The following is a 15,938-nucleotide window of genomic DNA, read 5'->3' on the forward strand; positions in this document are numbered from 1 at the left end:
CCCTTTCCCTCTCACTCTTTCACCCACCTTCTCTTTCGCTCTACATCTCCCCCCCTCTGTCTCTCACTCTCTCTCTCGCTCTCTCTCTCTTGCTCTCTCTCACTCACTCTCTCTCTCTCTCGCTCTCTCTCTCTCAACTTCTCTCTCTCTCTGAGTGTCCAGTCAGCTCTCTCTCTCTCTTCCCCACCCCCTCTGTTTTTACAAGATTGCTGTTTGTCCCTGCTTCTCTTATTGCATCCCCACATGCCATCCATCATCTTCATTCAAGAACCCACAAAACAAAGTCACTGCATCGGATTTAATCTAATCAACTGCTCCGACATGCAACATATTGATGAGGAGACGGCTAAAAAATCACAGTCGGCAAATAGAAATCTCATTAAGCGAGGCAGTGATAGACTTCAGTGAGCTGGCCAGCTTGCATTGTGACATTTAGGATTGTGCGTGAATGAAAGGTGAGGCATATTGTCCAGTTGTGGAATCGCCTGGTGTAGATAGGCAGAGTACAGAACGGACTCAACCAGCTTGCAAAACCCCAAACAAATGTCTGCTGTTAGATGTGATTCCTCAATTAAGCCGCACTTGCTGAACACACCTGAGTGTGCTACAGCCACACCAACAATAATCAGTAAGGCTCCTAACCTGGCTCATTTACACTTGCTGACAGTGACTTGCATTCATACACAGGGACCTGTTCCCTGTAAACAAAGCAAATATCTTCAAGCCTTGGTGTGCCGCTTTTGAATTATCCACTAGCTTGGTTCCTTGTTATTTTTTGCACAGCAACACCTCGGCCAATAAAAGTCATCCTGCCAACCAATCAGCACCTATCTCCTGCAATGTAAATCGTGGTGACTGTTTCAAATTTGGCGCGCGTGTGTTTTCCCTGATGAGTGTGAGACAAAAAACTTCAGCAGCATGTCTCTCTTTTCAGCAGAATTTAGGATATTGCTGCCGTTGAAGGCATGAATGCTTTCTGAACCAATTGTCAGTGGGGGGGGGGGGGGGGGGGGGGGGGGGAATTGTCTGTGAAAGTTACTCTTCCACGTGCAATAATTATTTTAACTGGGTTACTGTAGATCCACAGGGACCATAAAAGTAAAAGGATGATTTGTGAACTGATCGACCCAGATTCTCGGAAGCTGTAACATTGGACTCGAGCGCACAATGTTCAGAGGAACATGCTGCACATATTAAGCCCTTGCTTCTTGCTTTCAGCTTTTTCGGAGCCTGACCTCCTTGATGACTCCCCACCGAATATCCTTTGAGTCTCCACTGGAGCTTTCAGCCCAAGGTAGGTCGAGGTTTCCCTATTCTCTTAAGGGGGTAGTTTTTTTCAGCATTCATCATTGGTAATGTTGAGAGGAATGAGGCTCTTCAACCAATGCCTGATGGTGAGGTTAGAGAAGTTCACATTAATGAGTTAATGAGTAGCAGGTCTGCTCTTTTCTCAAGGTATTGTTTCCAACTTCCAAGGAAGTGTTGCTGAAAATATGTTTCTTTGATTTGTGTCTTTTTCTTGCATTATGAACCCTGATTGGAGGGCCAAGGACACCAATGCAAAATCCCCATCACTGTGATTCCAAAGAAACATGTAGGGCTGGATTTTTACAGAGCCGGGAAGACTCCACAGACCTTTAAATTGGCGGGTGGGACAAGAATGGATCCGGGTGCAGATGTCCTGTCCCCATTTCCAACAGATCTAATTTTTGCCTAGCGGGGGAAAAGAAAGTGCAAATCGCACATGCAATCTGAGCTCAGCAGAGCCATTTGAACTCAATGCTGAGTTCAACAGGCTCCATTTTGGTGGATCCAAGGGTGTGGGAGTCACAAATTTATGGAGTATATGTAAACACATTTAAAGGGCAGGTAAGGTCTGTTTAACTGTCATGATTTGAAGTTTTTCAAATCTCCTGTTCTTTAAGTTGTGAAAGAAACAGGGTGGAGCTGTGAGAGTTTAAAAAGCTGGACTGCTTTGATTGACAGGCCATCTGGTGTATGTTAGAAAAATTATCATCTGTTTGTGCAGCTTCAGTAGCATTCTTTGTTGACATTGCTCAAGGGTTATCATTATGTCATTGGCTTGGCTGAGTTTTGAAATCTACAACAATCTCAGCAGGCTGTGGGGTTCTGAGTTCCCAGCTTGTTTGACCATTTAAAGAAGTTATTCAAAGATTAGTTGGTTTTGATATGGGGTCTGAATAGACATTTGCTTTTATAAGAGATTGAACCTTTGAGAAGACTTAAAAGATTTGAATGGGTTTCATTAATCAGAACGTTTTTCACGATTAAGTGTGTATGAGTGAGAGTTGTATTAGATTGTTCAAAGTATTTTCTCAAATCCACCTAGCTGCTGAGGTCTGCGCATGATGGATACTGGGTGGGTGATTATGGGGGTGGCATGTTGGTGTGAGGAGGTTGGATGGGGGCATAAGTTGGCATGGAGAGGCATGGGCATATGAGGGGGCATGGGGACAGGTGGATAGGTTGGCATGTAGGGGTCATGAGGAATGTGGGGCTGTAAGGAATGAGGGCTAGAGGGACTGACATCTTCTGAAACAAACTGCCTGCCCACGCCAGCCATATTATGGTACGGGCAGCGTACTAACGGGATTAATTGACTTGCTAATAAGTGCAATTTTTTTTTTTTTTAATTTAGAATACCCAATTCATTTTTTCCAATTAAGGGGTAATTTAGCATGGCCAATCTACCTACCCTGCACATCTTTGGGTTGTGGGAGCGAAACCCACATAAACACGGGGAGAATGTGCAAACTCCACACGGACAGTGACCCAGGGCTGGGATCGAACCCGGGACCTCAGCGCCGTGAGGCAGCAGGGCTAACCCACTGTGCCACCATGCTGCCCCCTAATAAGCTCAATTGACTCTTGATTATTTATTTGAAATGGTAGGCAAGTTGCTGATTTTGCCTCCCACCCACCATGTTAAGGGGGAGAGCTCGGGGGTAGGTGGGAAGTTGTTGGGTTGGACACCCGCCCTATTTTACATACACGTCAGCTGAAGAGGAAGAGTCTCGAAAGGTTTGAAAATGCTTGAGCCTTGAGTGAAAAATTCACGAAGTGCAGCCTTCCTGCGTGCTAGATAATGGCACGATCGGTAATAATGAGGTCATGATTTACAGTCTTCTATTTAATGGCCATTGTCTTTGGTGAACCCATTTACTGAATGTTGTCATGTTGAATTACAGGCAAGCGGATGATAGAGACATACTTTGACTTCCGTCTCTATAGACTCTGGAAATCCAGGCAGCACTCAAAGCTGCTGGACTACGACGATATCTTGTGATGCAGAGGAAAGCTCAGAATTGGAATAATCACTTGTAACCGCTCTTATCGGGAACGATGCCTGTTCAATGCTGGAGCAAACAGATGGTCTCCGGAGGGATTGAGAGGAGGCGGAAGACACCCCTGTTGCATCTTGTTCGGATGGAGAAAGATTTAATGGAAGTCTTGGAAAGAATGTCTCTTTGGAGTCGAAGGGGCAGGAATTGAATTTTCTCTTTCTACGGAATGTGACCAATCCAGGTCAAGACAGGAGAGGGGTTTTTTTTCATCCTAAAGTCCTTATGCAAAAGACGGGACCAGATAGGTCCGCTGTTGGAATCCTGGCAAAACTAGAATGTTGCAAACAAGATTCTAACGATGGGAAATTCTAAATAATCCATGGGCCCTGCTTGAAACACCTATGTGGCCTGGGGTGTCCGTGAAATGTTCTTGAGGACCTTTAACACAAAGGCAGATTTTATGAAGAAAAAAAGCTGAAGGTTTTATTGTTGAATATAGGTACATTGGATTTTTAATTGAATAGTGCTAATTATAGGAGTTATTTGGTAAGAATGTCTCAGTAGTTAGGAGGATATTTCATCTATTTGAGAGTATAATGTAGTGGATTCCATTAACATTGCCTTCAATTTGCCCCTCAGACAGCATCAATAAGCATGAAAGGGACAAATTCCTTTGTTCACAATGTTCAAAGGTTGATTCCCTCGGCGGAAGCATCAAGCGATACTTTTTTGTGATGCAGCAACCTCGTAGTCTTTATGAATTATGGTTCTATTATTCTTGTGTCTAACAGGAGCAATGGTAACACCTTTGCGGGTTTTATTGTGTTTTAAAGAAAAGGCAGCTGAAGTCCTGGCTTAACGACCAGGAGGAACCAAAACTGACCTTATTGAGTGAAATGCTGAATCAGAGTATTGACAGCGAGAGGAGCTGAGTGCAGTCTAGATCCATTATGGACACCAGCAACATTGGAGGCACCATGACCGTCCTTGTTGATTCAGTTTAACTGGAGGATAGATCTGTTGCACTAGCAAAGGTCTTGATTGTGAACTCCTCACTTTTATTGATAGACGCACGCACAGATTGCATTTAAAGATTATTTGTCCTCCGTAATATTGTCATGGACAATAGCATTCTTAAGATGACTACTTGGCATCATCATGGAGACTTTTTATTGTTCCGAAATAGGTTAGGGTGTCTAGGTTAGAAGCTGCCCTTTTATTGAGATATTACTGTAGCCCAAGGCCTTTCCGTAAAGAATATTCTAGCATGTGTTGCATTGTAGTCTGCACCATTTGAAGGGGGAAAACGCAAACTCATTTTCCATCACTTGCCTTTGAGCCGGTTTTAAACAGTAAGGTTTCACTCTCTATTTCAGTGAAATATTTCCAAGATTGGGCTAATTTCAAACGCCAAACTGTAACGTTTGTGTCCCTGGTTGTGGGGAGATGATGTTAACTATCCGAGGTCCAAATAGTTCAACGTGCAGAGTGACGAGCACCAAATGGTTTCTCAATCGTCATTTTCCCGACGTGTGATGTGATATTGCCATGTAAACCATAAGTGATTGTGTTGGATGATCTTTTTCAATATTTTAATGGCGAGTTAGTGGTCCCTTTAAAGAACAATCATTTCAACTCGCTGTGCCCAGTGTTTACAAATTCTGCATAATCCCCTCACCAGGAATCTGGGAAACTACGTGTAAATGAACGCAGTGGGAGCAATATATTAACACAAAATTCACAAGATAATTATTAACGAGGAAGGCCATCCAGCGCCTCATAGTTAATCCCTTCAGAAGCACCCATATTTAAGTGTCTGGTTGATGAACTAATTTCCAGGTTTTTCCGCTGTGCTGTTCCCTGTGGAAGGCCCCGCTCCCCAAGTGTTGGTCACTCTGTACCATGAAGAATGATCTGATTTTCCCGTACCAGCCTCCCCGAACAGGCGCCGGAATGTGGCGCCTAGGGGCTTGTCACAGTAACTTCATTTGAAGCCGACTTGTGACAATAAGCGAATTTCATTTTCATTTTCATTTCATTCATTAATCGGTCTTGGCAATTGAATGTCCTCACAGATCCCCTGTTCTGCTTCAACGTAAGAACCGTGGATAATCCAGAGAAATGGCGTTGATGCTGCTTAAACTCTTTCTCCAGAGTTCAGCATGGGCTTTGCACCGGAACAAAATCAGAAAGCCTGGAGAAAAGCCCTGGAACCCACGGTTTTTAAAACGAGTTAATTTTTCCCACCCGTTTGCATGTGTCAAGGGTTATTGATGATTTCCGTCATTGTTGAAGCAGTTGGCCTTGCATCTATCCTTCCCATTGTACCCCCATCCAATTTTAATCTTGGCAAAGGTGGCAGCCCTACCTGAGGGAAGGGGATAATGTAAACCTTTTTGTAGCGATTTAAGATGGCGACCCTAAGTTCTCTTATTCCATTATTGCCTGCGTTGAATGCAAAATAACTCTCACGGCCCACTGCCTGTGCGGCAGCCAAACTAATATCTTAATGGATCCATCCTTCAGTCAGATGCTGCGACAATGGCCTGAAGATTGATTAAGGCCTACAGCAAATCTTTCAAGATTGAGTTTGACTGGTTTTGAAAAATTGTAGTTTTATTTATTTACCTTAATCAGTAATATTGAGCCAGTTCTCGTGTAGGTGAAGTGCAGGATATTAGATGACTCTGATCTTACTAATTAAATGAAGACTTAAGCCACAAGAACCCGTCTGAACCCAGAGAACACGAACCTCGAGGGGCACTCCCGCCCGCACCTAGTAATAGATATGGCCATGTTATCCAGAAAGAGTACAGCCTGTGTTTGGTTGGAGGTTGGTGGGGGGGGGTTGCTATGAAACCTCACATCCTCACTGGGTGAATGAATTGTGATGTGACCACAGTAAGATCATGGGGATTTATTGGGTGGTGGATCAGTAGGAGATCACATGTACTTTATGAATAGATGTGTTTTTTTCCGATCAGATCATACAAAATGTTTGCACATACACCAAAAATAGATGTGAACCCTCGCAGGCAAAACCCAAGGGTCCAAGTGTAGCTGTATAACTAATTGATGAGGTGGCTTATTTTTCATTGAACTAGATTGGCAAGAATGGAAACCGCCTAAATTCCCCTTATTTGTGTTAAGGAACTAGCATGAGGGCTACTGCAGTGCGTGACTGTGTATTACAAAGAACAAAGAACAGTACAGCACAGGGACAGGCCTTTCGGCCCTCCAAGCCTGCGCAGACCATGATACCTGCCTAAACTAAAACCGTATGCACTTACGGAGTCCGTATCCTTCCATTCCCACCCTATTCATATATTTGTCTAGATGCCCCTTAAATGCCGCTATCGTACCTGCTCCCACCACCTCCCCAGGTAGCGCGTTCCATATATTTACTACCCTCTGTTTATAACCCACTCACTACGGGTTGCCTATGTAAGCCTGATGTATCTGACAGCCATTAAGAATTCCAATGGGTTATGTTGAAAATCTTTACACATTTATTAGATATGACCACCATTTGAGGGGCTAAACATCGACCATAGGGTAATGGAAGAGGGAAATGGAACTTATTTTTGAAGGATTGTATCACCAGGGGCCAGTACGCTGGAAAAGGCACTCAGTGCTGGACTCACAGTACATCCACTGCATCTTGTTCATTTCACAATGAGCGCAACCAAGAAAAGGTGTGAGCAAGGGAGAAGGATGAAAAGAGGATAATCCTTCATGCCTTGCCTTCTCAATGTGGTGAGATGTTTTTCAAAATCATTGAGTGTCTTTAAGACAGAGATAGATAGGTTCTTGATTAATAAGGGGATCAGGGGTTATGGGGAGAAGGCAGGAGAATGGGGATGAGAAAAATATCAGCCATGATTGAATGGCGGAGCAGACTCAATGGGTCGAGTGACCTAATTCTGTTCCTATGTCTTATGGTCTAAAATGCAGCTCTGCTCCTTCTCCAGGATGCCAGTGTGCGTTCGATGCACTGTGGTTCACGGAGCTAAAATACCTCACAAAAAATCTCCCGCCTCCCCATTGTGGTGCAGGGTGTCCTCTATAGTGACAGCTGGTAACCGCGTCTGTCCTTCTGCCCACTGGGTGATATGTATTTACCGTTGTCCTCTGGCATGAGTTAGCAACACATGGATAGAACCATCCTCTCCCTCACACGTGATGGTTTCTCAACTGATTCTAAAGATTCTGTGTACAGTAAAAGCTTTCCAGTTGACTTCTGTTGTCAATGGGCCATTATTATTTAAGTGTAATTCCAATTCTCTTCCCGCGTTCGTGGTTGCACTAAGGCAGACTTTCATCCATTTCCATAGCTAATAATTCCCAGAACAGGTCACTCGTCTGTCGCCAGCAGTTTATAGCTTGAGGGGCGCCACTCCACATCAAACGTGGCTGCCTAGGTGTCCCTCCCGCTCTTACCGCCAGTCATTGGCATGTTTGGAAGGATTTACAGGTTGACACACTCAACCTGTTTGACCGCATTATGAATGCACCTTCCTCGGCTATCAAGTCCTGGAGTGGGACTCGAACCCGGAGCCTCTGGCTCAGAGGCAGCGATGCTACCCAGTGCGCCACAAGACCTCCGCATTTAAGTGTATTGGCGACAGTGAAAAGTCACTTAAACTTCACCACCGATAGCGTCAGTGAATGCAACTGAAGGTGCGCTCTTCAGAGACAGCCCCATTTTGGAAGAACAAAATGTATCATTGTACTGTTCACTGCTGTTGTTTACCATTCCAATAATGATAAGTACCTCTCTGTCAAACCCCCTCTACCCAGCCACCTATCCCCCACCACCACCCTTCCACTTAACAATTCCCATCTCCGAATTTGTGCTTTTCCCCTTTATACTTTGGGAAACAATCAGATTTTCTTCCACTTGATGGGCCCTATACACATCCTCGCCATTGACACCCACCATTACAGGATTAACATCAGCAGCGATCCCTGTAGAAACAATCCCACATTGGTTTGGCCCAGTAGGATTAGACTGTTTATATTATGACGTGGGAAAGTAGAAGTTTAATGTCGTCATATTCTTGCCACGAACCACATCTGTTTTTGGGTGACTATTGCTCTTCTGTCAGTCTCTAGGCTGCAACCCATTGGTCGGTTGTGTTCTGTATCTCTATTGTTCAATCCTCAGGTCACCTGAGGCCTATTGACAATGTTTATTGATAGAATTGTTCAATGGCAGTAGGAGTGTTAACTATTGTAGAGAAAATGGAATAATCTTTGATATGGCAACATATTAGTGACTCTGCTGATAGTATAATTATCAGGCTTTATAATCCGACTGGGCTGCAACTTCAAAATTATTCAATCAGCTGATCACAAAAACATTAAAGTTCTGACCTTTGCCTCATCCTAGTTAAGGAAGCTGACATGAGCTGGGTTGTCATTCAGAAGCTGAACCTTACCTAATACAACAACCCAAATCATTGAGGAGAAGGCCCGAAATAACATAAGAAAATATAGCTCATTTCATGACCACAGGATATCCCAAAGCACCTTCAAGCCAATTAAATACTTTTTGAAGTAGTCACTGTAGTAATATAGGCAATGTGGCAGACAAATAGGGCACAGCAAGCTCCCACAAACACCACCGAAATATATGACCTATTTTAGGTTTTTGTTGAGGGATAAGTACTGATCGGGAATCCCCTGCTGTTCTTCGAATAATGCCATGGGGCCATTTACTTCCACCTGAGAGGACAGACAGGGCCTCCGGTTTGGCACCTCAACCAAAAGACAGCACCACCGACTGTGCAGCACTCCCTCTGAATGGCCTCGGCTACGCGATTAGGTTTCTGGAGTGGGTCTTGAATCCACAAGATTCTAATTCAAGGCCCACACCAGACTTCAGTACCAGAGAGTACCAGCCACTGAGTCGCAGATAAGAGCGAATGCCACTGAGCAATCCATTACTGAAATGGTAACTCACCCTGGGGTGTGTTTCTTGGCTGTTAAGTGATTCCTGCTTTCAGTATCTTGGTGAAAGCAAGTGGCTTGTTTGGAATATTCACGGTCCCCGTGCCCCTGGCTCCTGCAATCCCATGCACTGTTAATTTACTCTCAATGTGGAGGATCGACGTCACTTAAGACTGGGTGGAGAGGTTGAGCTTCAGCAGACTGGCATCGCTTGTGTAATTATGGCAGAGGCTGGAGGCTGCAATATTAGCACTGGCACATATTAGCAGCTCGAAGTAATTAACAGCCATATGACAAAACAATTTGGGCAGCATGGCAGCACAAGTGGATAGCACTGTGGCTTCACAGCACCAGGGTTCCAGGTTCGATTCCCCGCTGGAATGTACGGAGTCTGCATGTTCTCCCCGTGTCTGTGTGGGTTTCCTCTGGGTGCTCCGGTTTCCTCCCACAGCCCAAAGATGTGCAGGTTAGGAGGATTGGCCATGATAAATTGCCCTTAGTGACCAAAAAGGTTAGGAGGGGGTTACTGGGTTACGGGGATAGGGTGGAAGTGAGGGCTTAAGTGGGCCGGTGCAGACTCGATGGGCCGAATGGTCTCCTTCTGCACTGTATGTTTTATGTTCTAAATACAAACAACACAAGAACAAGTGAGTTCCGAGTCAATTAGCAGAATTATCCATTCGATGTGCTCAGATTGACACACCTGTTGTTACAGGTTTAAAATCCCTTTCAGCTCCCGTACATGACCGAATCTCTTTAATTTTGCTCAAAAGGTCACCCTGCCCCATTAACCTCTTACCTTTACCCACTGGTGCTGTCAGAGGGGACAGTTACAGGGAGTTGGCACTGCAGAATTGTTGCTGTTTTTCAACCTTGGGGCTGCTGAGAGCCCGTTCACCTGCCAGGTAAGTTGCTAACCTCACACAGGGTGGCTAAGGTCCACGCCAGGCTTCTGTACTCATTTAAATAAGGCTCCTTTGGCCAGGTTGAGCCCTAGTATACAGTATATAAAGTATTTACCACGTGAGATTAGTGCGAGATGGTGACAGGTGAGTTTAGGTTATTGTTTAGCAGGTGTTTAATTCTCGATACATTTAAAATCTGCTGTCAGTCACTGTAGTGTACCTGACTGCGGGCAGTGTGAGGCTGGCCATTTCCCTGACTGCTTCAGGTAAACAGACTGGGCTGAATTTACCACAGGTCATGTCTTGTGTCAAAGGATAAATAGTGTTTTAATTGGCAATTGATATTCGCAACAATATATTATTATTTTTAAAATTATTTGTTAACTCCCCTCTGCCCGGAACCCCCTTTACCTTGCCCCTGAACCCCCCCTTTGCCCCTATCCCTGGTTATTTTTGAGTCTAACCGATAGATGGACAGTATGACCTCCTTCAGTAAGTCCCACTGGTTTCTGCGCACAATACCTGCAGCGTAATTGGCTCAAATACGGTGACTTCACATAAAGAGGTGGTCAGAATGCTGGTTCTGCATTAGAACAAATCGCACCGTCAGAAGAGTAACGGCTAGCAGCAAAGCTCCAGCAGGAGGCTACCTCTCTCAGACATCCTGTGGCTCCTCCGCAGTCACACTCTGTGCCTTGGAATCGCGAGTTCAGAATACACCGTCCCCATGAAGCATCTGGGATCAGCCCCGTTGAAATAAACCTCCCCGTGGGCGCCGCACCATTTGGGCAGAGTGTGAATGGGCTCAGTTTGACCGTGCGGACCTGCAGCCAAGCATAATCTGCAGTGGGTAACACAAAGCAAGTGGGCGGTTAGCGTTTTAAGAGGGTCGGTCAGAGTTACCAGCCCTGTAGTGGCTTTGATTTTAACAGTCAAGAGGTTATGTGGGGAAAAGCAGCTTTTTAGACCAAAGCAGAACGCCAGCCCATCATCCTGGCTGCTCTCTGCCGAGATGGCAGCTCAGCTCCATGGTGCTGATTCCTGAGTGGAGTGTGCCGTAACAGAGCATCAGACTGAGTACAGTTAGAGTCCTGGACCTATGAACACCACCACCGATGTTCTCCCTGTTTTAGTTCTATTGAGTCGTTAAATCTGGGTGTTTCGGGCAGAAATATCTGGCATGGTAAGGTCTCTGAGATTTTGAAATTTGGTGCATTGTTACCCAAAATAATAGCTTGGATTGTGTGGTACTATAGTTACTATAGATTAATATGACGCAATACTAGGTAGGGAAATGTCAAAGATGCCACAATAAAAGTTTATTATTTGGCAAGGCCTCGGTTAAGTGTTTGAGATGTGGAGAGTTCAATGGTTGGCTTATGTTGACTAATAATAGTTTGGCGTTGCTGCCTTTTACTGGCTAAGAATAGTTGGAATATTTGGGATTGGTAGGAATTTGATATCAGTGCTGGAAAAAATAACCTGATTGGTGTGGTGCTGGTTAGGAGATTTCTATTGATGGGGTGCTGATTAGAAGAGTTGGGGTTTGCCATGCTGTTGGTTAAGATAGATTGGTGTGATGCTGGTTAAGATATTTTATTGTTTGGCATGGAGTTGGTTACATTAGTTTGATTAGCGTGGTGCTGATTAAGAAAATTTGATGCTTGGTGTATTGCGGGTCAAGCAAGGGTGATTGGCTTAGAGTTGGTTAAGATAGTTTGATAATTGGCATTATTCTAGTTGAGATGGTTTGATCTTTGGCAAAATGCTGGTTAAGATGGTTTGATGTTTGGCATAATGCTGGTTAAGATAATTTGATGTTTGGCATGGTGTAGGTTAAGGTGATTTGATATTGGGCATGATGCTGGTTAAGTTGGTTTGAAATTGAGTTTGGTGCCAGTTAAGGTTGTATGATGTGTGTCGCTGGTTAAGACAATTTGACTTGATCGGTCTTTGATTGGTCCTTTACTACATGATATGTCTCAGCTTGTTTAAATTTGCCTTTATATTGTTTTTATATTTTATTTAAAGCACAGATTTTTCTATTTTATCTCCGTGAAATAACTGTGTTGAACACCTGGAGCAATAAAGTCACAGTCCAATGTTGCCGTCCTGAGAGATGGCTCCCTCGCTCCCCTTATACTGGCTGTCCTCCACCAGTCCCAACTGTTCGGCGCAGACTCGATGGGCAGAATGGCCTCCTTCTGCACTGGAGATATTCTATAACAGTTTTCTTTCTTCATTTATGCTACAGTTGCAAAGTATATGAGGGGAAAGAGGCCAACCTGTGTGGTCAGGAGCGTGGGCCAGTGTGACTGATGGCACAGAGACCCCACCTGGGTGGCTATTGGTTGGCTGAACCCTCTTTCAAATGCCTAGTCCTCGGTTGTATTGGAGGTTTCAGCTCTTTCCCACAGATTTGGCTGTGTGGAGGACATTCTGACTCATGGGGAGGCAAATAGCCAACAAAGCAGATTGCCCCTATGAATTGGCGCCAAGATGTTAGCCAAACTCTACAGTGGACACACTTTGTAATTGTAGTAAATACTTGTCTTTTTCAACTTCTTCCTTATTAACGCTAATTGTGTCTTAAAGCACCTCCACGTAGGGTCGGTTCCAATTTTATATCCCGACAATTTCAGTTTCAGCCACCTCTTCCCAATCTGCCTTTTCTTGTCTCAATGTCGATTGTTCCAGTTTGCTCCCTGGTGCCGTTCTGTTTTGTGCTGCTTTTAAATAACCTAATTTTGTTAACTAACCTGCTTCCAACTCAATTCTTTACTGAGTTTCAAGAAAACAATTGGCTTTACTCCACCCTCCCCCACCCCTGAAACGTTGCTCTTCTGCCCATCACCCATACACTTGCTCCCTCTCCCCATTTCCCTGCTTTTTAGCAAGTATCCTTCACTCCCTTCCTCCACTGCTCCGCCCTCATGTCCTCTTTTCACCCTCTATATCAGTTTATTTTTCGCCCAGTGCTAGTTGATGCAGGCAGTGTTGCTTCTCTACTCAATGTTTTTTCTAATTTAAAAACATCCACCAATGTATGAAGCAGACATAAAATGTGGGGAACCGAATGTGGTGGTATGTATTAGGGGTAATGTGGTACCTGTGAAGCCGAGAGGCTATTGGCTGACAGGTCCCGGGTCCTGGTTGGATCTGCCGACTTCTGGCTCCGCCCTGAAGGCGAGTATAAGAGCTCGAGCTTCTCCCCGCAGCCTCATTCTGTTGCTGAGCTGCTGGGGACAAGTCTCGCTTAATAAAGCCTAGATCAACTTCATCGCTTCTCGTCTCGCGTAAGTCATTGTGCGCTACACCGATCGACCTGCCTCCCTGTTTGGATGGATGATACCAGACAGGTGTCCCACTAGTTGCACCTCATCCCGGCTTCTCATCCAGCGTCAGGAATGCACAGGGTGACTCCAATATAACCCAGTCCAACCCTGCGAGTGATGAGCGACCATCCTCTCCCGCAGTGAACCGCCGCCTCATATAGCCTAGTCTTCCAGAACAATACAACCTGTGCCGTTTTTACACAATTGGCCTTAAGAAAGAAAGTGTGGCCAATCAGAAAGGTCCTTCGAAAGCTAAATGCTGCAGATGCTGGCAATCTGAGATTAAAAAAACGAAAATACCAGATACACTCGTCAGATCCAGCACAGCATCTGTGGAGAGAAAAACAGTTCACATTTCAGGTCTGTGACCCTTCACCCTTTTGCGAAGGGTGAACGTGTTGTGGGGAAATGAGTTACCAATGCAGCCTGGCCAGATCCAGGCCTAGGGACGCCATCTCTTTCAATCCCCTCCATGTTTTACCCACCACCCTCTTGAGTAATGTGTAAATGTACAGTCCTTCTTGAGCTGTGGAGCTCTGCACTTTCTGTATTCTGTACCCATTTGAATAATCTTTATCGTTTTACAGTTTCAAGATGTTATTTAATAAACTGTTTTGAGAGAAAAAAAAAAGACACAAATAGTTCTGCTGGGTTTTATTTATTGCCTGTCTCGGACGGCTGTGAATTGATGAAGCCGTGAGCAATTCGGTGAGTCAGAGGATCGACTTCCTGCCTGACAACAACACTTCTTCAGCAGCCGGTTGGCTGTGACGTTGTGAAGACATCATACGGTCCCACAGAAAAACCTGCACTTTCTTTCACTCCACTTAATCATCATGGGTTGGACTCACATATCGTGGATAACTGGCACCTGGTACGATCCCACCATCACCAACGTTAATCTGCTATGGTGCGGTTGGTTCAATGAGAATCTTTGGTTGAGAAGCTGGGGTGTCCCTAATCTTCAAATAGTGCCACATTCACCCAGTTTAATATCTCACCCAAAAGGCATGAAAGAAAGGGAGAACAGTCCAAAGGTATGCAGGTTAGGTGGATTGGCCATGCTAAAATTACCCCCTTCGTGTCCAAAAATGTGCAGGTTAGGTGGGGTTACAGGGATAGGGCACGGGAGTGGGCCTAGGTAGGGGTCTCTTTCAGAGGGTTAGTGAAGACACGATATGCTGAATGGACTCCTTCAACACAGTAGGGGTTGTCCGATTCATTTAATAACAACCTTTATTGTCACAAGGAGGCTTACATTAACACTGCAATTAAATTACTGTGAAAAGCCCCTAGTCCCCACATTCTGGATCCTGTTCGGGTACACAGATGGAGAATTCAGAATGGCCAAATTACCTAACAGCACGTCTTTCGGGACTTGTGGGGGGAAACCGGAGCTTCCGGAGGAACCCACGCAGACATGGGGAGAACGTGCAGACTCCGCGCAGACAGTGACCCAAGCCGGGAATCGAACCTGGGACCCTGGAGCTGTGAAGCAACAATGCTACCCACTGTGCTACCGGTGCTGCCCATTCATAGAACAATTTTTATGGCCCAGGACATCCCAAAATGGTTGAGAACCAATAAAATAGATTAGAAATGTAGTCACTATTGTAATGTCAACACAGCAGCCAACTTTGTTTTCTTTGTTCAAGGGGTGTGGACTAGGTCAGCATTTATTCCCTATCTCGAATTGTTTTGGAGAAGCTGGTGATGAGTTGCCTTCTTGGATCACTCTAGTCCCTGTGATGTAGGTACACCCAAAGTGCTGTTAGGGAGGGAGTTCCAGAATTATGACCCAGCGATCATGAAGGTACGGAGATATATTTCCATGTCAGGATAGATTGGTGGTGTTCCTATGTGTCTGCTGCCCTTGTCCCAGGTGGTAACGGTCACAAATTTGAAAACACTGTCGAAGGAACTGTCAGGGATCAGTGTTGGGCCCACAATTGTTCACAATTTACATAGATGATTTGGAGTTGGGGACCAAGTGCAATATGTCCAAGTTTGCAGACGACACTAAGATGAGTGGTAAAGCAAAATGTGCAGAGGCTACCGGAAGTCTGCAGAGGGATTTGGACAGGTTACGTGAATGGGCTAGGGTCTGGCACAATGTTGACAAATGTGAAGTTATCCATTTTGGTAGGAATAACAGCAAAAGGGATTATTATTTAAATGATAAAATATTAAAACATGCTGCTGTGCAGAGAGACCTGGGTGTGCTAGTGCATGAGTTGCAAAAAGTTGGTTTTCAGGTACAACTGGTGATTAAGAAGACAAATGGAGTTTTGTCCTTCATTGCTAGAGGGATGGAGTTTAAGACTAGGGAGGTTATGCTGCTATTGTATAAGGTGTTAGTGAGTCCACACCTGGAGTATTGTGTTTTGGTCTCCTTACCTGAGAAAGGACGTACTGGCGCTGGAGGGTGTGCAGAGGAGATT

At 44.9% G+C, this 15,938-nt stretch overlaps 1 protein-coding gene across 2 annotated transcripts in view; it reads left to right on the forward strand.

The window, feature by feature from the left end:
* The window catches only part of nsmfb (NMDA receptor synaptonuclear signaling and neuronal migration factor b), a 172,264-nt gene extending 158,136 nt beyond the window's left edge, over nucleotides 1-14,128 (forward strand). For both annotated transcript variants that reach the window (XM_072488207.1, XM_072488206.1), the window contains 2 exons: nucleotides 1,219-1,294; nucleotides 3,210-14,128. In XM_072488207.1, coding sequence (XP_072344308.1) covers nucleotides 1,219-1,294; nucleotides 3,210-3,307 — 174 coding nt within the window. In that variant the 3' untranslated portion in view covers nucleotides 3,308-14,128. The remainder of the gene's footprint in view (nucleotides 1-1,218; nucleotides 1,295-3,209) is intronic.
* Nucleotides 14,129-15,938: the final 1,810 nt, after the last annotated feature.

The sequence above is a fragment of the Scyliorhinus torazame genome, chromosome 22, assembly GCF_047496885.1.
Source record: "Scyliorhinus torazame isolate Kashiwa2021f chromosome 22, sScyTor2.1, whole genome shotgun sequence".
NCBI lineage: Eukaryota > Metazoa > Chordata > Chondrichthyes > Carcharhiniformes > Scyliorhinidae > Scyliorhinus > Scyliorhinus torazame.